Here is a 26,103-nt window from a genome sequence, read left to right as displayed (position 1 = left end):
ATAAATTATATTAAAAATAAATATTAAATGATTGTAATACTCGTTTGACGTTCCGATTGATATTAAGTAAAATTCAAACTTATATGATTCTAAAATAAATAGTGATCCGAAAATGAGTAATATAAATTTTAGGGTATTAAAAATGTATTTAGGAACTATTTGTTGAATTTTAAATTTTTTTTATATTTTACTTGGGGTTGGGAGTGAATAATTAATGTAATTTTTATTTAATAGTTAATGATCGAATTTTATACCATAATGACCAAAATAAATAAATATAGTTAATTTAATAATATGGGATTTTTCTGAACATTTTTATCTGCCACTAATTAACGACGGAGTACGAGATTTAGTCCGTAATATAGGACGGCTAACTAATGTCACGTTTTGAATCTCAATTATTATTATATTATTAATATTAATTAAAATTATTGCTTTTGATTCCGTAATAGACACAAATGATTAAGTAATTTACTGTACTATATAACTATTTAAAAATTGAAATCTTTATTTGATTCCTTGTGTTCCCTGCATGTTTAATTAAGTTATATTATGATATTACTTTAGTTAGTTAAAGACTTTCAACTTGAGTATATAAATATATGCATAGATAACCATATTCATATTCATAACCACAAATCATCATTCTTCTTCAACCTTCCAACTGCTGCTGCCTTCGTTATTTTTCTGTCAACGGCCAGAAAACCATCGGGAGTAGGCCATCTTTGAACCCCTTGCTGTTTCTATTTATATGTCAACCAAACACCACCTATTTTATAACTACCCCAACAAAACCCACTTGCAAGAATACAACCACGATCAACCAAATATTTAATCATCTCCACCACCTTCAACTTTTATTTCGGGTTCGTGAACAAACCCACCCCATATCGCCACCTTTTTCTTTGACTTACCACCATAATAATAGCCATAGTAAACCGCTATTTCTATTGCTACTTTAGGTTCCTGTTTCTGTAGCAAAACACACACATACACGAGTACATGCACACGCATTCACCAACACACCACTTATATTTTTACCTTATTTCTTTCGTGTCTCTGTACTACCGAATCCAACAACACTTTGAGCTTAAAACCAATATCTTATCAGTTAATTCTAGACCTTTAATCAGGATACTAATTCATGCGATATAACAAGATGGTGGTATTGATTTATACGAATGAAAAGATGAGATGGAAAGATGTTTTCCTTGGGCCGATAGTTACAAACAAAGAACCCCATCAATGATCACCATTTGTGTATATCACCCGTAATTTATTTTATTCTTCCAACTTGTTAGTGTTAGTGGGAGACAAGGATAAAGAAAGGTGACAGCTATGTTGAATCTAGTCAAGTTTATAACCGACACTATACAATTACTTGTTGATTTTGGTCCATTTTTTTTACAAACCCAACAACATGTAACATATTTTATTAAGTTTGGGTTAGGTTAAATAATATCTTGGGCTTTATCTTTTGGACTGCTACTTGAAAAATCATATCTCCCTCATTCTGTCGATCCACAAAAATAAACCAAACCCAACAATTTTCTTTTACTGTTTCGTTCTGTTTACTCTTTCTGTATACAGCAGACTCGCTGCAACTATGTTGCTGCTATCCTTCTATTTCATATGCCTATTACAACGAATCTGTGATAATAAATAATGATGTTGATGAAGATGATGAAATGAATTGAAGTTGATAAAGATGATATGTTGATAGTGATAGCGTGATGATTGATGTTGAGGATGCTAAATGTTTGATGATGTACATAAAATAACGACGATGATGAATGGTTAAAATGATTCGGGTTGATGAGATCACGATTGTAGGATGATGACGATAATCGATGATTATGATGAAATAGAAGAGGATGATGATCAAGGTAATAGTTAAGAATGATGATGATGGACGTTCTATGTCGATGATGATGATCCGTCGATGGTGGCATGATAACCTTGAGGGTATAAACAATAAAACTTTAAGTCTTTATTTTATTTTATATTATTGTATATACATATATATGTATATATATAATCCACTATAACTATAATTATTATAGATAAATTATGGTTATGATTATGAAACTTGTTAAACATAAGAGGTTGGTTAAGTTATAAAGAAAATCGTTATAATATTTAACCGGGTAAATCATACATATGCATATGTACATAATATTATATATATAAAAATTTAAACTTTATTATAATCATTATTATGATTGTAATTATGGTTATGAATAAGTGAAAATAATTATTATACATATATAGATTATAAATACAAATATTATTATAAAAACGATTAAACTAATAATTAAGTTATGAGTTAAAAATGAAATATTATTACCAATAATATTATTATTATTATTATTATTATTATTATTATTATTATTATTATTATTATTATTATTATTAAAATAAGTATTATTATAACTAATATCAATATTATTATAATTTTCATTATTAATTTTTTTTACTACTAATATCATAATTATTATTATTATTAATATTACTAACTATAACTTTAGTTTTAAATGCATTTTGTATATATAAAATATAACTATATTTTTTATGATGTTAAACTAAAAAGATAAATATTATAAGTTAAATACAAACATTAGATATATAGAAATATATATAATAAGTATACTACTTTTACTAATAAAATACTTTTTTTCATTTACGTTTTAATATAACTCGAATTTATTAAAAATATCATCGTTGTAAAAATTATAAGTACTTAAAAATATTAATATTAAGTATTTATTCAAAATATTTTAATAAAGTATATAACATATTATTATGTTAAATTAATAAAATATATAAAATAAATATAATTAAGTAATTATTAATATTAAATATAATATCACAAGTATATTACTAATATCAAAATATATATTTATTTGAATATTATTATATGTGTTAATATACATACATGATATAGGTTCATGAATCTGAGGCCAACCTTTCACTTGTTCAATGACGTCATATGTATATTTACTACGAAATACAGTATTGTGAGTTTCATTGCTCCCCTTTTAAATGCTTTTGCAATATATATTTTTGGGACTGAGAATACATGCGCTGCTTTTATAAATGTTTTACGAAATAGACACAAGTAATCATAACTACATTATATGGTTGAATGATCGAAATCGAATATGCCCCTTTTTAGTCTGGTAATCTAAGAATTATGGAACAGACACTCTAATTAACGCGAATCCTAAAGATAGATCTATGGGCACTAACAAGCCCCAGTCAGAGAATTTGAACTGCTTTAGTACTTCGATTTTATCATGTCCGAAGGGAGTCCCGGAATGATGGGGATATTCTATATGCATCTTGTTAAGGTCGATTACCAGGTGTTCAATCCATATGAATGGTTTTTGTCTCTATGTATGGGACGTATATTTATGAGAAAAGGAAATGAAAATCTTGTGGTCTATTAAAATGATGAAAATGATCGATTATGATAAACTAATGAACTCACCAACATTTTGCTTGACACTTTAAAGCATGTTTATTCTCAGGTATGAAAGAAATCTTCCGCTGTGCATTTGCTCACTTTAGAGATATTACTTGGAGTCATTCATGACATATTTCAAAAGAAGTTGCATTCGAGTCGTTGAGTTCATCAAGATTATTATTAAGTCAATTATAGGTTGGATATATTCTGAAATGGTATGCATGCCTATCAACTTTTGATGTGATGAAAGTTTGTCTTTTAAAAACGAATGCAATGTTTGTAAAATGTATCATATAGAGGTCAAGTACCTCGCGATGTAACCAAATGTAATGTATTCGTCCATATGGATTTGGACGGGTCGCTTCCTGTGGTATCAGAGCGGTGGTCTTAGCGAACCAGGTCTTGCATTAGTGTGTCTAACTGATAGTTGTTTAGATGCATTAGTGGGTCTGGACTTCGACCGTGTCTGCATGTCAAATGTTTTGCTTATCATTTTGTGTCAAAAATTACCTGCTTATCATTCTTAGTCTAGACACATCTTACTGCATTGATTGCATGAAAAGTGTATAGACAAAATTCATATCTTAGCGTATCTGCTAATCCATATCTTAGCGTATCTGTTACTGTAAACTTTTCCTGACATATTTTGTAAATTCCTCCGTAATCTACGAAATCTTTTGTTCTATATATATAGATATTCTATGTAATTAGAATACCATCCGATAGCCGAAAAGCATTTCATATCGAAAAACGCTTTATTCAATCGTACGAAATAGAACTCGCCACTAGTTCAAGTTCCTCGGATTCCGATATGGAGTTTCACTCGAGTTTCGAAAACAGTGTGATCAAAATGAATCAACCAATTAGCCATCACCAAGTCTGGATGAATTGGGATGGTTTCGTAGTCGACTTAATCAATGGAGACGAGAAGAAGGCTATCCTTTCCACCAACCTAATTCACCTTTTGGTGAAGAACCTGAAGCACTTACCGGCGAACCTATCCGAAACACCATTTTCAGCCTCATTTCTAGAGTAGCTCGACACGATTATATTCTATCCAAAATTCTAAACCTTATTCATCCGCTCATTCCGATCGACAATCATCCCGGAATAATGGAAGAAGTCAACGAGCTTCGCGCTTGAGTAATCAATATGGAAAACGTGGTACAAAACCTACCAGCTTCAGCAACAGCACCGGCAACACCAGTGCCACCAACAACAACATCCGCATCACAAGCCTCAACACTTCAAGCCTCAAACTCCCAGTCTGTACCTCCAGCATAATCATCATACTACGTGATGTCCTACATCGATTATCTTCGTCCTACATGACGTTCTACATCATTTATCTTCGTTCGACATGGCAATTATGTAATCTCTAATGTTTTAGAGATTATATATTCTGTTCTAAAGGTAAATCAAATGAGTTTAATATCATATTGACTCATTAAATCTATGATTATATCTGAAGAAAATATATATGTATATATGTTTTCATAAAGATTATAATGAAAAATTCTTTTGTACAAACTGTTAATGGTGAAAATATTTTAACGGTAGGTAATACCCGAGGAATATTTAGATTTCACATTAATAAGTTACACTGTACATTCTTCTAATCTGATTCAACAGTCATTTACTATTCTACTTACATCCACAGATATACGAATTCGTTCACCACAGAATAACCATTTTCATTCAATTTCATACTTGAATTTTGACTCATAAGAATCTAAGTGGCATAATGAAGAAAATATTGGACAAAATAAAATTTATTAGAAACAAACAAATTAACTATGAGAAATTTTGTTAAGAATCCACGCTAACAAAATCCTAGCTAACTGTTCCTAGCTAACTGTTATTTTCGTATTACATTTTATTTATCGCAATTTATTTATCGCAATTTAATTATCGCAATTTATTTATCGCAATTTAAATTCTCGCAATTTTATTTATCGTCATTAAATTTCTGTTATTTATTTTACGCACTTTAAATATCGGGACACATATATAATGTTTTGATATATCATATTGACGTCATCTATATATATTATTTGGAATAGCCATAGACACTCTATATGCTGTAATGCTCGAGTTCGCTATACATGGTTGAGGTTGATTCTACAATAATATATATACTTTGAGTTGTGATCGAGTCTGAGACATGTATACAATGGGTCACGACATGTATTAATTAATTCGAATATAATATATTAAACTATATATGAATTATTGAACTGCTAACTGTGGACTATCAACTGTGGACTACTAACATTGGACAATTAAAATGAATTAAAATATTGATTATAACATATTTAACTAAACATTTCTTCAAGTTTGCCACTTGATTTCATCTTAAACCTCATTTGTATCTTGACGATTACAATCTGCGTTCAAACCTTTCATGATTCTTGTAAACACCTCAATCGAGATGAGGATCCAATCACACGTTATCTACGAAAGGGAGAACTTATGCATATGGGCATGCACCTGAAAAACTCTTAGAACCTAAGTAGAAGTTATGATTCCTTGGCGTTGTTATTACCAAAAATAACTTTACAATCCCTCTCCAAATTAGCCAATTTTGTCACAGCTCCAACAAGTCAACTTCGACTTTTTAGTCGGACTAGCATTATTATAACCTTAATATATTCGTTGTCTTTTCGCCTTTGTTATTAGGGAACTGTTTATATTCCACCACATTAACAGTAAATTACCAGTAACTTCATTACTCATTGGTTTAGGTCCCTCCGAAGAACCATTATATTTGTTCATTAAAAACCCTATCATATACTCATCCACATCTTGTAACAAGAATTGCCATACCAATTACTGAGAATCAGTAATCAGTATTTTGAATCTCGCAGCGTCTCTACATCAACAGTTATATGTATACATATAATATTTATCTCTTAAAATCATGATTTACAATTCTGAAATTCTGAAAAGCACCCAGCTTACGAATCAATACATTGAACTTTGAAAAAGCTGATGAAGCAGTGAAAACTGAAGACTGCCTTAACAGTCAAAAGTTTAATAATAAAGAATGGAGTGTTGGAAACCCTCAATGGAAAAATTGTACTGGAAAAATGGATTGAGCAAACCATGAAGGAGACTCTAAACAAATCACAAGAACTAAATTTGTACATAAAGAATCCTGATGATTCTGTTTCTGATAAAATCTTTAGCGAATACCTTACTCCTTAATCGCTCTAAATCATCGTGAATGAATTTCTTCATCACAATTTGATTCTAAAATTCTAAGATATTATCGTATCTTTCATTATTAATGTCCTCAATATTTTTGAAGATATCTTCATAAATATTCTTGTCCGATATTAATTATCTCTCCGCTCTATCTGTGTTATATCATAAAAGAAAACTGTTTTAGTTTCTAAATCTCTAAAACTTAGAGTTTGAATTATGAATGATTTTGAAGAAGTGTTGGAAATTGATGCATGAGTTAGTATAATATAATGACACTTGATCAACGTGATTATATTATAGTAAGTCTTGCTGAGTTTCTAATGAAACGTGATGATTCACAGACTATAATGTCATCATGTGCCATATTACACGACTCTTACATTCTACCAAATCTCCAAACAGATCGAGAACATATCTTCCTGATAGTTCTATTTTTTCTCCCGAATTCTGGTAATTTAACCAATCAAGATCGTACTATTACAATTTCTCTCTTAGAACGTTAGTCATGTTCATTCGAAACTTCATATCTACGAATTCTGGACCATTACTTGCTACTTAAAGTCGGAAAGAGAAAACAAAAGGATGGAACTTCAAAATATAAAGGAAATGAAGAGAGTAGATTTATAGTGAAATATCCGACAGAGCAATCGAAACAGATTATTGCATTTAATCAATGAAGATCCTAATTTCCATAATTACCAGAGAATCAAATCTTATTATGAAATTTTTTCTCTAAATCCCTTGAATTCCGGAAATCAACCATGACTACGTCACCAGTTAAGATGAACCTGCATTTATTCATTTCACTCTTTTGTAATAGTTTCATTCGTACTCTTCACATAATCGAGTTGTTTTATCTATATTATTCAATGATGATAAAACTCTAAATTCTAACTCATATGCGTCTTAAAAACATACTTATTGTCAGCCATGACCATCCCAATCAAATTTCGGGATGAAATTTCTTTAACGGGTAGGTACTGTGACAACACGGAAATTTCCGACTAAATTTAAACTTAATCTCTATATGATTTCGACACGATAAGCAAAGTCTATTAAATTGAATCTTAAAAATTTTGAATTATTGCATATATTCAATTGACATTCGACCATTCCCGACGATTCACGAACAACTATTTGTAAATAGATATGTGTGTATATATATACATGGTAATTGGAATTATAATATGAAATATTATATGTTGTAGTTATTAAAAATTAATTATGTAAAAAAATAGGATATTATAATAATTATTATTTAAAACATATCTATATATAAATAAATTATATTAAAAATAAATATTAAATGATTGTAATACTCGTTTGATGTTTCGATTGATATTAAGTAAAATTCAAACTTATATGATTCTAAAATAAACGGTGATCCGAAAATGAGTAATATAAATTTTAGGCTTATTAAAAATGTGTTTAGGAACTATTTGTTGAATTTTAATTTTTTTTATATTTTACTCCGGGTTGGGAGTGAATAATTAATGTAATTTTTATTTAATAGTTAATGATCGAATTTTATACCATAATGACCAAAATAAATAAATATAGTTAATTTAAAAATATGGGATTTTTCTGAACATTTTTATCTGCCACTAATTAACGACGGAGTACGAGATTTAGTCCGTAATATAGGACGGCTAACTAATGTCACGTTTTGAATCTCAACTATTATTATATTATTAATATTAATTTAAATTATTGCTTTTGATTCCGTAATAGACACAAATGATTAAGTAATTTACTGTACTATATAACTATTTAAAAATTGAAATCTTTGTAAATTATTGGGTATTTGATTCCTTGTGTTCCCTGCACGTTTAATTAAGTTATATTATGATATTACTTTAGTTAGTTAAAGACTTTCAACTTGAGTATATAAATATATGCATGGATAACCATATACATATTCATAACCACAAATCATCATTCTTCTTCAACCTTCCAACTGCTGCTGCCTTCGTTATTTTTCTGTCAACGGCCAGAAAACCATTGGGAGCAGGCCATCTTTGAACCCCTTGCTGTTTCTATTTATGTGTCAACCAAACACCACCTATTTTATAACTACCCCAACAAAACCCACTTGCAAGAATACAACCACGATCAACCAAATATTTAATCATCTCCATCACCTTCAACTTTTATTTCGGGTACGTGAGCAAACCCATCCCATATCGCCACCTTTCTTCTTCGACTTACCACCACAATAATCGCCATAGTAAACCGCTATTTCTATTGCTACTTTAGGTTCCTGTTTCTGCAGCAAAACACACACATACACGAGTACATGCACACGCATTCACCAACACACCACTTATATTTTTACCTTATTTCTTTCGTGTCTCTGTACTATCGAATCAAACAACCCTTTGAGCTTAAAACCAATATTTTATTAGTTAATTCTAGAGCTTTAATCAGGATACTAATTCATGCGATATAACAAGATGGTGGTATTGATTTATATGAATGAAAAGATGAGATGGAAAGATGTTTTCCTTGGGCTGATAGTTACAAACAAAGAACCCCATCAATGATCACCATTTGTGTATATCACGCATAATTTATTTTATTCTTCCAACTTGTTAGTGTTAGTGGGAGACAAGGATAAAGAAAGGTGACAACTATGTTGAATCTAGTCAAGTTTATAACCAACACTATGCAATTACTTGTTGATTTTGGGTCGTTTTTTTTTACAAACCCAACAACATGTAACATATTTTATTAAGTTTGGGTTAGGCTAAATAATATCTTGGGCTTTATCTTTTGGACTGATACTCGAAAAATCCTATCTCCCTCATTCTGTCGATCCACAAAAATAAACCAAACCCAACGATTTTCTTTTACTGTTTCGTTCTGTATACAAAAGACTCGCTGCAACTATGTTGCTGCTATCCTTCTATTTCATATGCCTATAACAACGAATCTGTGATAATAAATAATGATGTTGATGAAGATGATGAAATGAATTGAAGTTGATAAAGATGATATGTTGATAGTGATAGCGTGATGATTGATGGTGAGGATGCTAAATGTTCGATGATGTATATAAAATAACGATGATGATGAATGGTTAAAATGATTCAGGTTGATGAGATCACGATTGTAGGATGATGACGATAATCGATGATTATGATGAAATAGAAGAGGATGATGATCAAGATAATAGTTAAGAATGATAATGATGGACGTTGTATGTCGATGATGATGATCTGTCGATGGTGGCATGATAACCTTGAGTGTATAAACAATAAAACTTTAAGTCTTTATTTTATTTTATATTATTGTATATATATATATATATATATATATATATATATATATATATATATATATATATATATATATATGTATGTATATATATACTCCACTATAACTATAATTATTATAGATAAATTATGGTTACGATTATGAAACTTGTTAAACATAATAGGTTGGTTAAGTTATAAAGAAAATCGTTATAATATTTAACCGGGTAAATCATACATATGCGTATGTACATAATATTATATATATATAAAAATTTAAACTTTATTATAATCATTATTATGATTGTAATTATGGTTATGAATAAGTGAAAATAATTATTAGTTAAGATTATGATTATACATATATAGATTATAAATACAAATATTATTATAAAAACAATTAAACTAATAATTAAGTTATGAGTTAAAAATGAAATATTATTAGCAATAATAATAATAATAATAATAATAATAATAATAATAATAATAATAATATTATTATTATTATTATTATTATTATTATTATTATTATTATTATTATTATTATTATTAAAATAAGTATTATTATAACTAATATCAATATTATTATAATTTTCATTATTAATTTTTTTTACTACTAATATCATAATTATTATTATTATTAACATTACTAACTATAACTTTAGTTTTAAATGCATTTTGTATATATAAAATATAACTATATTTTTTATGATCTTAAACTAAAAAGATATATATTATAAGTTAAATACAAACATTAGATATATAGAAATATATATAATAAGTATACTACTTTTACTAATAAAATACTTTTTGTTCATTTACGTGTTAATATAACTCGAATTTATTAAAAATATCATCGTTGTAAAAATTATAAGTACTTAAAAATATTAATATTAAGTATTTATTCAAAATATTTTAATAAAGTATATAACATATTATTATGTTAAATTAATAAAATATATAAAATAAATATAATTAAGTAATTATTAATATTAAATATAATATCACAAGTATATTACTAATATCAAAATATATATTTATTTGAATATTATTATATGTGTTAATATACATACATGATATAGGTTCATGAATCTGAGGCCAACCTTGCACTTGTTCAATGACGTCATATGTATTTTTACTACGAAATACAGTATTGTGAGTTTCATTACTCCCCTTTTAAATGCTTTTGCAATATATATTTTTGGGACTGAGAATACATGCGCTGATTTTATAAATGTTTTACGAAATAGACACAAGTAATCAAAACTACATTATATGGTTGAATGATCGAAATCGAATATGCCCCTTTTTAGTTTGGTAATCTAAGAATTATGGAACAGACACTCTAATTGACGAGAATCCTAAAGATAGATCTATGGGCACTAACAAGCCCCAGTCAGAGAATTTGAACTGCTTTAGTACTTCGATTTTATCATGTCCGAAGGGAGTCCCGGAATGATGGGGATATTCTATATGCATCTTGTTAAGGTCGATTACCAGGTGTTCAATCCATATGAATGATTTTTGTCTCTATGTATGGGACGTATATTTATGAGAAAAGGAAATGAAAATCTTGTGGTCTATTAAAATGATGAAAATGATCGATTATGATAAACTAAAGAACACACCAACCTTTTGGTTGACACTTTAAAGCATGTTTATTCTCAGGTATGAAAGAAATCTCCCGCTGTGCATTTGCTCACTTTAGAGATATTACTTGGAGTCATTCATGACATATTTCAAAAGAAGTTGCATTCGAGTTGTTGAGTTCATCAAGATTATTATTAAGTCAATTATAGGTTGGATATATTCTGAAATGGTATGCATGCCTGCCAACTTTCGATGTGATGAAAGTTTGTCTTTTAAAAACGAATACAATGTTTGTAAAATGTATCATATAGAGGTCAAGTACCTCGCGATGTAACCAAATGTAATGTGTTCGTCCAGATGGATTTGGACGGGTCGCTTCAACTAAAACCCCAAATTTCATGAGAAATAGGGTTTATGACCCAATACTAACACAAACCCTAATAAAATTGAAATTAAAACAAAAATACTCGGATTAGGGTTATACCTCAATTATTGAAACAAGCTAAGAGTTGCATCTTAGGGAAATGTGTTCCAAATTTGTGAACAAGTTTCTACTTCACAATCCAAGCTCTCTCACTCTAGAATTTCTTCTTTTCTCAAGTGGGTGTGTTTTAGATGAAGAAAGTGGATATGAAGTAATAGAGTGAAGTTCTAGATTTGCTTTTTGGTCCCCAATCTGTCCATGCAAAATTGCACCAAGGTCCCTTACTTATTTTAAATAAATTGCATAACAGTCCATCCTGACCAGCTACACTGCGAGGAGTGCAATAATACTACACGATACGCAGTTGCACTGATTTTCAAACCATGCCTTACAACTTCAACTCCTCTTCGTAAGAAGGAGCCATGAACACCATATCCTCTAGTTGCTTAACCCATCTATCCTTAAGAACAATAACCTTCTTAAGTTCCCTCACCTACTTATTCAGCTTCAAAAGATCTTGAACACGCTTTTTCAGTTGAGATATCACAATATGATTCAAGGAGACAAATTGGTAGTTTTGGACAAGATGCAAATGAAACAGCTTCTTAGTGTCATGGGCCAACATAGCTTCTTAGTCATTAGGAACATTACCATCGATGATCCCATTAAAGTTGGACGAAGAGGGGATGCCAGGAAAGCAAAATGATTCTGCAAATAAGAATAAATATTTTATAAAGAAGAACGTTAAATAAAGAGAAAAGACAAAGAAGTAATACCTGGATGGATGTTATCACCAGTTCCTTCACCGGAATCAGCATCATCATCACCAGCTTCACTATCAATAGCCTCATTTTCTATCCCAATAACAACCTTGTACCTTTTGGTAGATGAAGCATCGGCCAACACCTTCCTCTTATTGGATACAGATCCCTTAGCTAGATGACGCTTGGCTGTTCTGGCACCGATACCTTCATGAATGAGAGATTTTTTGGGATCATCTTTGTGAGCGTCCACATTGATAGGGTCAACCCCCAATCCAAATTTAGCTTTACCCTTCACTTTAGGCTTAGCAAAATTGACATTTGTTTCCTCCACTTTTACTTTGCTTTGAACCTCCATAAATCCAAAACAAAAAGGTGAACCAACATCCTTCACTATAGCACGAGTTGCAATGGCCATCTCTTTCACACCCATAAACTTAATAGCATTTCTCAAAGACATCTATGCAAGTATAGTACAAAACATAAGTTATGGAAAATAAACCAAACGACGAGCACACTAACCTAAGCCAACGAAACGTACCCTTTTCCTCACATAAATAGACTGGATTTTTTTAGTCGAACTCCCACTTCATAAATATCCCAAGCTTGAATAAGATCGCCTCCGGATATGACGAAGCCACAATAGGGTGGCGACATATCCTATTTAATAGAGGGCCACTCTTATAGCCCTCTGGGATATGATCTCTATACTCCTTTGACAAAATGGCCCTTTCTACATCTACAACGAAAGGGTACGAGACTAGGAATAATAAAGATTTCCTCACATACATAAAGGACCCCTTCCAATTCCTAACTCCGAGACTATGAGAGGAAAAGCAAACATGTGGATCTTCAGTATCCCCCTTCTTATTCTTTTTCTTGGCTATGGTGACCCAATCACTAGCGTTACCAATTTGATGAAAATAATGAAAAAGATTTACAGAGGGCTCACCCCATAAACCCTGCACATGACTTCAAAGGCCTGAATTTTCTTAGTGTCTAATGGGTGTAACACAAAGACATGCACCCGAAAATAGTTCTGATATGACCAAAACGGACGATTTTCTTTATGCGGTGTCGTTACGCCGCAAACGTCAGAATCAGCTACAAGGAGAGGACGCAATAGTTTTAAATCTATATTTAGTGGGGCCTAAATCGTACTACTCCTTGTTATTTTGAATAAGGGAAGTATGACCTAGGGTCAAATTTTTAAGAGATCAGTAGAATCGAACCTATATTTTTAACTTAAGATAATCCTAAAGTGAAGGAGTAGTTGTATATTACCTAATTTTAGGTTTTCTAGTTTATAAGATAAATAAAGTAAATGCGATAAAATTTGTAATTCAGATAAGGTTAAAGCAAGTGCATACTATGATGTCGTTAGTTACTTTGCCGAGATTATGGAATGTTGGCTCATGAATAGGTAGTGACCTTGTATTTACTACACTGGCCCTACCGCCCCTGTCATAACACATGTCACTGGTTAATGCGCTAGGCTTGAAGATTCTGAATAGACAGCAACGTCCCATATCCCCGACGCCCGTGCAGCTTGACTACAGGATTAAACATTCAAACGGCTCATCCAATTGAGAGACTGGGTTAGATTACGTATTAACGTTCTAAAAGGTCTAAACTTTCTTAAGCATAATGAAGTACAAGGTATGCCATATCCAAGAGACGTAATGTGTATCGATGCTTTCGTTAATGGCTAGGTTTAAAAGGTAGTTAGGCCCTTAGAAAGAGTTTAACCATAAAGAACACCATGGCCAAGTCAGTTTGAGTTCCATGAACACGTTCGGTTAACCTAACGCTCCAATCCTCTATGTGTTTAAACAAATAGTTCCTTAATTAACTATGAATCCATCAAGCGGGGTGCAATGCTTGAGACCACGTTATGGTGAAGTTACTAATCAGTACTAACTGGATTCCATGGCTTTACTTAGCAGAGGTACAGCTTACAACAACTGTTGTGCTTCAACATGCACGTACGAAGTTTATATACTTGGTGATTACACTAGCATGGTCTAGGACCGAGAATGTACTATGGGCCCAGTTAGATGTTTCACTACGAAAGAGTCCTCAGTTAGAATCCAAGGCTTGGTGGACTTATTACAACCGGTGTGCCTCAGTCAAACTTACGTTGTATCCGATAGACTTCTCTTACCAATGAGTGACACATATAGTGTACTCTGAATCGGGGTTCGCGACTTTCCAATAACATAGCCAATAACTACATTCTATTAGTTGGAAAAGCAATTGAGTTTACAGCATAATCAGAAAGCATCTCAACAACATATACAAACCATAACATTATTTTAGCATTATAACTAACTACATTATAGCATACACTAAAGATAACTACTCGCTAATCATGGTAAAACTATCATAGATCAAAATAATGGAAGACATTATGTAAAGACAAAGGATAGAAGTACCAGTAGATTAAAGGAGTTTCGAATACAAAAGTGACAACTTCAAACTCCAGACCGCTCCTAATACAATCTTCGACGTTCTTCTCCGGGTACTAGGTTTCCCGCACAGAGTAGAAGACCTTGAAAGTATGACTAATTATTGTAGAAAGAGAGAGAAATAAGTGAATTGAAGTGTGTGGAAAATGGATGACAATTGGCCCCTTTATATAGCTAAATTTTGCCTGGAAATGGCTGGCTGGCCGGTGTGGCAGGCCGACGCCAGGGACCGGTGCCAGGCAGCCCGTTTCCTAGGCCCGTTTCTTGTAGCTGGTGGCCAAGCAAGGTGGCAACCTGGAGCCATATGGCAGGCTAGTTTTTCCCCTGGTCTTGCTATTTGCTTCTATCGTTTTGCTCGTTCTCGGGATCGTAACATGGTTTTCGGGGTTGTAACTTATCTTTCACCGTTTTTGCTCTAGAATCTTCGTTTTAGCTCCGATTCTCTTGATTCTTTTTTGCATTGTCTTTGTAATGATCTTCAATTTTAACCGACAAAGCATGTATTTTGGTGATAAAGCTTGGAACTTTATTGTTTTTGGGCCTCAATACCGGGGTGAAAACGTGACTTTTTAGCCGATATCAAATATCTCACACTTAGACTTTTCTTGTCCTCAAGAAAACTTCTCATTTTTAACTTCAAGAAATCTTTTCATAGTTTCTTTTCTATTTGCCTAAGCGGTTTGCTTTTTATTTATAAGTGCGAAAAGTAAGGTGAGTCTTCTATGTTAGGGTTGAAACTATCTCTGCAAGCATGCGGGGAGGTTACATGACTTAGGCTAGCTTTCACGGGTCACTTAAATCACACAAGTGTTTAGGGTTCCCTATAGATCTAAGAAATGAATTCACTCATAGCCAGTCATGTTGCACCCATCGTCATAGGCTTGATAAAGACTCAAATCCTTGCTACTAATATGAAAGTGGTAATAACCGTAACTTATAGGTCATTTGTCTATTTGAAAAGGTGAAAAGAGAATTTTGGAGTGGTGGTGAAGTTGTTTAAAGGGTGTTGAAGGGTAAAATAGTCTTTTTTCAAAGACTTTTATTCTGAATTTCGGATAGTTAGGAGTGCTGATATTTCTGAGAAGCACTTTTGAACTTTTCTTTTGGAGTGATAGGCATTTTTTGGTCAAGTTCTTCGTCAGCGTTTCTCCATTTTATAAGTTCTACTCCTTTTCTCAGAACTTTGAGAATATTTTTTTTTGGAATTTTTATCTCGAGAAATGTTTTGCCAGTAAACTTTTTGCAAGACCTTTGCCATGATACTTGAGAAGTTTATAACATCGAGTTTTTCAGAGGAAATCTCATTTTCTGGATTTTTTGGGTGATAGTAAAAATGATGTGGATGATAGTCTAATGTGGTAGAGGTGGTGGAAGGTGTGAAAGGTTTCTTTGACAAATGACTAGCTCTTCTGATTATACCTATATCACATTTCGTTACTCGGATGTGTAGATCTAGAGCAAGTTCTGATTCCGAGCACATACATCGGCACTCTCAACGAAAAACAGTGAAGCATTAAAGATGAATGCTTATATGGTTTTATTTGGGTGCCTCACCATAATCAATTTAGGTCGATAATGCCTAGTCATGCATTGCTGTATTAGAGATTCGGTTCGTCCAAACAAGATTTCTACCTTACTTAAGCCTTAATATTTATTTACAAACGTTTTTGGTTTTCGAAAGTACATTTTCGGAAAGGCTTTCTTTTGTCCAAAAATTTTAAATTTGGTTTAAAGAACTAGGAATCTTTGTAATGGGATTATTATGATATGGCATGTAAAAGGTTATACCAACACATCCCACACTTAGACGAACATTGTCCCCAATGTTCCTAGTGCATCCCACACTTAGGAGTTTTAGTTAAAGATTTTTGGGAATATTTGTCTAGTGTTTATTTGGGTTGGAATCTCACACTTAGTTATAAGCTAGGATGTGGCATAATTTAGATTTAGAGCTTAAAACAATTCGAAAGGAACGAGTGCTCCCTAGTGGATTTGTCGAGGCTGCTTTGAAGAAACTGGCTGGCTTGTGAAGGCGGGTTGTTTCAGCAATCTTGTTAGTTACGTCCTTTATTCATCGGTTCATTCATCATCCTTTATTTGTCTTCTACGCTACTTTATTGCACGGATTACCTCCCAAGAAGCTCTTTTGTTTAGGGTCGTTGACTCGACCATAATGACGCCTACTGTTGAAAAGTAGACATTCCCCTATGGTAGTTGTAATCGTAGTTTACACGAGGGAACGTGAGTCTTGGTGGATAGATTCTGAGAAAATTCTAGACCAAAAGTGGTAGAAGATCTGATATTTCTCTCGAAGATCTTCTGAAGGAGAGATAATGGGCGGTTTCAGCTCGTGATATATCTTGAAGCCCGATGAGAACATGATCTACGGCTCTGCTAATTGATCCATGAATGTCAATCATCAAGGTCGTGCTGGTGGTAATTTTTTCTCGAACTGGGTGTTCATTTTGGAGGTCTTCGAATAGTGTGAAAAATTGTATCTTCAAAATCTCAAAATCTTCTGAACGGTAGTCTCCACAAAAGGAGTATGTAGCTTTGCACATATTTGTTAAGAGGCGAAGTAATGATACGCATACCCGATTAGCTCGTGTTGCGCATCACACTTGCACCATGTGTGCACCGCTCTTATGCTCTGGCACTCCAGGCGCAAGTAACTGCGCGCTAAGTACGTCTAAAGCGCACTGTAAGAGGATGATGTGTCTTGTACTTGCCACGATCTCTGCAAAAGAACCGATAGCTAGCAAAGAGCAATAGTACTGTTCCCTGGTCCCCTCTCCTAACCGTTCAGGCAGTACAGACAAGAAAGCAACATGGAACACGTGGCTCCAATAAACAAACAGCACTGTAGCTATAAATAACGAACTAGAATCACAAGGCAAAGGGATCCATTCTTTAGGGATTTACACATATACTATTTTAGGTACTAATGTACGAACTAATTATGCTATCTATATAGCGCCTCTCTGCCCGCGCTACCAGACTTATAGCATCCCACTAGATACTCTTGATATACAGGTACCGTTCTCTGAACATAAACCCTGCAACCCAGCTCGAGTCATCTTTAACCGGGCAACCCGTCGATGGTGGGTCTATGTTTAACCACCCCTACTGAGATCCTCATCTCGTGAGGGGTTATTCACGGTACTCCGGACCGGAGAGTTAAACCCAATTGACCCTTAAATCCCCGATGACAAGCATGGACCAAACCCGACCCGATTATTCTATGCTTGATCATTTGGCGCCATCCGTGGGACATACAAGTTAAAAGGTTTTGATTTGATCTTTTCTCTATATGTCCACTACTCATTTATTTTTTCTATACAGGCATCTGTTACGAAAAGGTAAGTGCATACAATGGCCAACTACCGAAAATAGCTAGGAACTAAGCGTAAAGCTGGCGCTAGCGGATGCTTGAAGGCGACAGAGATATCATTCCCTGCCATCTGAACGTTCAACACTTCCTGCGCGCCCATTGTAGTACAGGGATACTTACCCGAGTCAGGTCATGGTGTGAAGCGCTTTCATATGGACAATCGCAGTAGTGTTGACATCATGTACGAGCATTGCTTCTGACAGTTTCCCACACCGACAAGGCGGGCCATCAAGCCTCCGACCACAGCCTTATCTGGCCTATCGGTATTCTAGACTTGAGGTTGGAGCTAAGAGACAGCAAGGACAAGTTAAAAAAGCGCACCGAGTGCATAGAATTTTACGTAGTACGCTCGTACTCTAGATACAACGCCATACTGGGAAGAACCTCCATCTAAAAGTTTGGCGCTATACCATCCACAATCCATGGGATGGTCCGATTTCCAACAGAACGAGGAGGCACCACCCTCGAATCAACACCGCTAGATGCCTTATGCGCATCTGTTACTGATGAAATGGGCGCTACTCCCGAAGAGAAAGGCGCGAATGAATGGTGGGTTATAGTAAATCCCGAATATCCGGAGCAAAAGGTAAAGATAGGGGGAGTCACACACGAAACTAAAGAGAAACTTAGGAATATACTCATTTCCAATTCAGACATGTTCTGCTGGCGCGATGCCGATATGACCGGGGTACCACGAGAGATAGCGCGACACTATCTCCGCGCTAGTATCAATTTAACCCCTATCAAACAAAAAAAGCGACCGATGGTGCCTGAAAGAAGCGAATGGTTGCGCAGAGAAGTCGACAAGCTGGCCAACCCCGTCTTAGTATCCAAGTCCGATGGAACATGGCGACTATGTATTGATTTTAAAGACATTAACAAACCTTTCCCCAAGGACAATTATCCGTTGCTAGAGATAGACTGGAAAGTCGAGTCGCTCACGGGTTTCAGGTTTAAGTGTTTCCTAGAAGCTTACAAAGAATATCACCAAATACAAATGGCTGAGGAAGATGAAGAGAAGACCGCATTCCACAAAGACCAAGGGATATACTGTTACACCAAAATGCCCTTTGGACTGAAAAATGCGGGCGCTAGCTATCAGCGCACCATAGATACGGTGTTCGCTAAACAAATTGGGCGAAACCTTGAGGTATATGTCGACGACCTCATCATTAAAAGCAATACAGAGGAGAAATTGGTAGCAGGCATTATCAAAACATTTAACACGCTCAGAAGCATCAATATGAAGCTTAAACCCGCTAAGTGTAGCTTTGGGGAAGAAGAGGGAAACTTCTTAGGGCACATCGTGCCTTCACGGGGAATCAAAACAAACCCAATGAAAATAGAAGCGATTCAAAAGATGCCCTCTCCTAAAACAAAAAAGCAAGTTCAAAGCCTCAATGGGAAGTTAGCCGCATTAACGCGATTCCTGTCTAAAGCCGCAGAAAGATCGCTCCCGTTCTTTCATACCTTGAAAGACTACGCTAAAAAGTAAAATTTCAAATGGACTGATGAGGTAGAAAAGGCATTCCAAGAAATGAAAGCGCTCCTCAAAAATCTCCCTACGTTAACAACGCCTATCGCGGCTGAAACTTTGATACTTTACCTTGCAGTATCTAAAGAAGCTGTTAGTTCTGTCCTTGTTGCCGAACGGGGAGACGCTCAAATGCCCATATACTTCGTCAGCAAAGCACTGTCAGGAAGTGAGTTAAACTATCTCCCTATAGAAAAGCTGGTGTACACGCTCGTCATCACCTCCCGCCGCCTACGCTGATATTTTCAAGCACACCCGATTACGGTGTTCACTGACCAACCTATTCGACAGTTACTTTACAAGCCATAAATATCGGGAAGACTGACCAAATGGTTGATAGAGCTGGGCGAGCATGAAATCGCGTATTACGCTAAAAGTGCTATTAAGGGTCAAGTAATGGCAGACTATGTGGCTGAGACAGCCGTTGATTTGCCAGCAATCTGCGACCCTGAACAACTCTCCGCGCCCTCCCTCGAACTATGGGAGCTATATACCGATGGCACAGCAAGCTCTGAGGGCGCTGGAGCAGGTTTAATCCTCACAGGCCCGCATCAAGAAGAGCATACATACGCGCTGCAGTTTAACTTTAAAGTGACAATTAACGAGGCAAAATATGATGCATTACTAGCAGGGATGCGGATAGCCCGGGAGTTGGGAGTATGAAAGCTACAAGCCTATGTGGACTCATAATTTGTCGCTAATCAGATAAATGGCACGTTTGATACTAACGACAAGTCCAAGCAATCGTATCTGGCTTTGGTTCACTCTCTAGCTGATACATTCACCGACTTCAGGATCACTCAAATTCCTAGAAGTCAGAACAAATAAGCAGACGTACCTAGTAAGTTGGCAGATCTCACATTCAACCATTTGGAAAAGAAGATACTGGTAGAGCAGGTTTTCAATAAATCCACTGAGCCCGAGATAACGGTTGCATCGGTTGAAGAGGAAGAAGCAACTTGGATGACAGACATTATAGAGTTCCTGCGAACTGGGTCCCTACCAGAATACGAGAAGGAAGCAATGAAGATCAGAGTGAAAGCGCCAAATTACGAACTACGAGGGGATGTCCTATATCGAAAATCTTATTTAGGCGCGTCCCTGTGATGTGTAGGGCCAAAGGTGGCTGCTACGATAATTGATGAGATTTACAAAGGATCTTGTGGATTACACTCTGGATCCAGGACAGTCACTGAGAGGGTTAAGCGACTAGGGTATTATTGGCCCAGGATGTAAACTGACACGGCCGAAAGGATAAGAGTTTGCCAAGATGTCAACTGCATGCACCGGTTAACAGGGCGCCTTAAAATCCTATGATACCTATCACGTCACCATGGACCTTTTACAAATGGGCTATCGACATAGTAGGACCTTTCCCAAAGGGCGCTGGGAACGCGGAGTATCTGGTGGTCGCTATCGACTTCTTTACCAAATGGGTAGAATAGAAACCCCTGCGCGCCATCACTAGTAAACGGATCAGAGACTTTTTCTGGGAAAGAATTGTATGTAGGTTTGGGATACCTAACGAAATTGGCAGCGATAATGTTACATAATTCGAAGGCAACCCCTTCCGCAGCTGGTGTCAGGATTTGAACATCAAACAACGTTTCACCTCCGTTGTACATCCTCAGGCTAATGGCCAATGTAAGGTCATGAATATGGATATTATGCACTCCATCAGAGCAAGGCTAGGAATGAAGCGCAACGGATGGGTGAATGAGATACCCAAATTCCTATGGGCACATAGAATGACACACAAGAACAACACACGAGAAACACCGTTCAGCTTGGTATACGGTTCGGAGGCGTTAATCCCGGTAGAAATAACCGTCCCAATAGAAAAAGTGCTATCACATAGCGAAGGTGAAAATGATGAAAGGCTACGCACCAATTTGAATTATGCGGAGGAACGTAGAGAAATGGCGGCAATCCGCGAAGCCACCAACAAACAGCGCATCGCAAAATATTACGATAAGCGTGTGCGGGTAAGAACATACAAGGTAGGAGATCTTGTGTGGCGCAATAATCAAGCAAGCAGGGCCCAAAACACTGGAAAGTTGGGTCCGAACTGGGAGGGACCTGATAAGGTCATTGGGATCAGTAACACCAGAACTTACAAATTGGCAGAGCTTAAGGGTAATCCAATCAAGCAGGCCTGGCATGCTACCGCGCTTAAAAAATGTTACATGTAATATAGAAATTAGGAGAATTGATCACTCACCTACTTTGTCTAGATTTACATGTAATTACTAAAACACGTGCCTTTGTAGGTCGACCGTGTACTGCGTTATTGTAAAATCGTATTTTCGATTATATTAAAGCAACGAGTCAATTTCAGTCAATTATTTCTCGTGCCTTTGAAAGCAGAATAGCTACTTGACTTAAACTGCATGCGCACAGTACTATACTAGCAAGTTCCTGCCATTTTAAAGGATGACTTTCCCTAGCTCCCACGTGGCAGAAGTCTGTTTGGCGTCAGACTAGACTATTTACCGGAGAGCGACAGTCATTGGGTTAACCTAGTTCCACCCGAGCAGACCTAGGGATCTGCAAGTCATGACTATAAACGAAAAAGCGTTGGTCGCGCTTAACCACAATCCCAAACTTACGTTTGGAAGACTCTTAGATGCGATTATGAGCATGCAATCCGAGTGTGTGTTGAGTGCACATCAATGCACATAAAGATTAGCGATGGCACGCCAAGAGTGAAAATAACAACGTTATCGATAACAAAACAATAATATGAGCAATGAACACACCATAAACTCACATCACAATGGTACATTTTTATTTTCAAACAATACACATGTTACAAAATATTACACACGCCATAACGCATTATGACATTACAGAGTAAGCCTACAACTTAGAATTCAATAAATCTCGCGCCGTCACTCGCGGATCGCGTGACAACTCCTCAAGACGAGGAATAGGAATATGACGCAACGCTATAAAAGCTTCCCTAGCAGCCTCACACACCTCGGGAATGAGGTAATCCAGGATAGCTTTAGGGAGAACGGTGGGCATCTGAATATGCTCATTTATAATATCCCAAAAGTGAAGGCGCTCGACATCCTGTATGACCTTTAAAGCATCCTCGTAGTGATCATTTACAACATCGCTATTCAAAGCATGGTCCACTATGCGAGGGAGACCTGCCTTTAACACCCCTAACTCATGAACAACCGACTTCACCCGCCGCTCTGAATCGATGCACTGAGCCCTAAGCGCGCGAATAGTTTCCTCATGGTCACTATTTTGAAGATTGGCACAATCTAATTGCACATGCATCTTTTTATTGGCATGTTGCACCTTATCAAGTTTACCGCAAAGGCTCATCACTGTGTCTCTCATTATAGACATTTCGTCACCAGAAGACCCATTGCTTGGCCCGGGGCTCTGGACACCCTTACCCTTAGCAGAAATCACCGAATTGGGGTGCTGTTTTTTGACAGAGGAATTACTATCCACTTGGATGGGGGACGGGTGAGGATTGTTCATGTTCCCTTTTGCATTGGACCCGCGCCCGTCATCTGCTTGAAAAAAAAGGATAAGCAACGTTAACATAATAAGCAAAGTGCGTAACAAAGGAAACGCGGAACGTACCAGTACGAGCGTGTTTTGATGAAGAAGAAGTGGTCGGTCTATTTCGCTTCTGTTAAATAGGCACGTCACTATGTGACGGAACAAATTTCCCACTAGGACACCGCTTTGGCAAATTGGCATACTGCGCTACAACTTTCTTCTTCTTTTTCTTGTGCAAAGAACCAGAAGTATAAGTTGCGGTAACAGGGCGCTTGGCTAAAAAGCCTTTCCCCAAAGGAATACGGTCTACCACCACAGACGTGGAAGAAGAGAATTTAAGATACTCAGAGAAGGGAATTGCTGAACAAAAGCCGTTAAGGAAGAAGTAAAAGAAAAGAAAGTCGAAAGTTCTGCATTCCTTGAAGATGGTGACTAAAGTAAGGATAGTTAATGCTTGGATATCCAGCCAGCATACAACACGTTATTGCTATACGCACGTAATACTTGTCCAACATTGACTGCTCGCTAGAACTTAAAGGTGGCTCTGAATTTAAACTCCCGTAAAAACCATATTGGGGAGCCCACATTTGAAAACTCTAGGGGATGAAGGTTTTATCCACAAAGAAGTAGCGTTCTTTCCAATCTGGTGGACTTTCCTCCGTTGGTTCACTAGTAAAACAGATATTGTCGCAGAAAACGAACCAGCCCGTATCGAGTCGCTCGAAAAATGTATTCTTGAACAGATTCACTGTAGGAATAAAATCATGCACCTTACACCACATATGAATACAATGAGGCGACAAGCACTATCAAGGTCTAGCTGACCCACACCTATGTTGAAATGAGAAAACACGCGCATATAAGAATTTGTGGGCGGGATGCGCAGGTTCCCCCACTTAAAAAATACGTTGTACACAACCACCTTCCCACCAGGAGAGCGGTTGGCTTGGTCTAAACAACCAGGAACAATGGGTGATAACGACCCCATGGGAGGATAGTGCTTCACGAGATGCGCTACATATTGAGGCGTGATGGACGAAGGGATAGAACCAACATTGGAAAAATCCGCGCAAGAAGTCATGTTAAAGATGGAAGTGAAGGAAAAGTAGACATTGAATGAGGAAAGCTCTATTTATAGAAGGGGAATGGACGGCTATAAATGATCATGACCGTACACATGTCAGAATATGTGTAAGAAAGAAGGTTAGAATTTAATGGATGTGACGGCTATCACATTACATCTGCTATAGAGTTAACAGTAGCTGAGTTCGACACCATGCGCAATGCTTGCGCATAATATCGGACTGGGGGACTTACTGATACGCATACCCGATTAGCTCGTGTTGCGCATTACACTTGCACCATGTGTGTACAACTCTTGCGCTCTGGAACTCCAGGCGTAAGTAAATGCGCGCTAAGTACGTCTAGAGCATGCTGTAAGAGGATGACATGTCTTGTACTTACCACGATCTCTGTAAAAGTACCGACAGCTAGCACAGAGCAACAATACTGTTCCCTGGTCCCCTCTCCTAAACGTTCGGGCAGTACAGACAAGAAAGCAACATGGAACACATGGCTCCAATAAACAAACGACACTGTAGCTATAAATAACGGACTCGAATCACAAGGTAAAGGGATCCATTCTTTAGGGATTTACACATATACTATTTTAGGTACGTTATACGGACTAACTGCGCTATTGATAAGGCTAAAAAGGAACATATATTTCATAGCAATATCCCTCCTAAATAATAGGTTTTCATATGTAATTGTATTATATTTTCATTGTAATTGTTTAAATAAATAAATGTGAAGACGAAGCACGGAGATTAAAGAATTGAAGAAAAAGTGCCACTAAAGCCTGAAAAGTGCCACTAAAGCCATAGTACACTTAAAAGTGCCACTAAAAAGTGAGTAAAAGACTCGCACGGATTTTGGAAGTTAAGGAGAACAATTTTAGTGCAAATTACAAATCGCAAAACGCAAAGTACAAGATATTAAATTATACGAAAAGGTGTTCGAAAATCCGGAACCAAGACATGAACTGACTCTCAACGCGCGACGCAACGGAGCGGAAATTACAAATCAACTATACACATAAATATAATATAATATATAAATAATTATATAAATTATTTATATTATATTATATATATAAATGTCGACAAGCAAGGTTCCAAAAATGGATGAGCTGGATACACGAACTCCGCGAGTGCGGGGCTCCTCAGGCATAAAATGCCGCGATCGCGGAGTACACCAAATTCAGAATTCGCCTATAAAAGGCACGAGCTTCTGCCGAGTTTTTGGTACCAATTTTCAATCTATCTCTCAATTTATGTAATATATTTATATTATAATTTTAATTTTAATTTTAGATTTAATAATAATAATGGTTTAGTTGGGTTATTGTAAGAAAAGTTTTACGAGTTTTAAGTCGAAACTCTGTCCGTGTAACGCTACGCAATAAATAATCACTGTAAGCT

General features: G+C 35.7%; 1 protein-coding gene across 1 annotated transcript; it reads left to right on the top strand.

The window, feature by feature from the left end:
- The first annotated feature begins 21,753 nt into the window (after positions 1 to 21,753).
- On the top strand, positions 21,754 to 22,287 carry LOC139900996 (uncharacterized). The gene has a single exon (XM_071883740.1). It carries the CDS (start codon positions 21,754 to 21,756, stop codon positions 22,285 to 22,287), a length of 534 nt encoding a protein of 177 aa, XP_071739841.1.
- Positions 22,288 to 26,103: the final 3,816 nt, after the last annotated feature.

The sequence above is a fragment of the Rutidosis leptorrhynchoides genome, chromosome 1 (genome assembly GCF_046630445.1).
Source record: "Rutidosis leptorrhynchoides isolate AG116_Rl617_1_P2 chromosome 1, CSIRO_AGI_Rlap_v1, whole genome shotgun sequence".
Lineage (NCBI taxonomy): Eukaryota > Viridiplantae > Streptophyta > Magnoliopsida > Asterales > Asteraceae > Rutidosis > Rutidosis leptorrhynchoides.
Note: the sequence above shows the minus strand (reverse complement) of the source record. Positions and strands in the feature narration are given on the sequence as shown.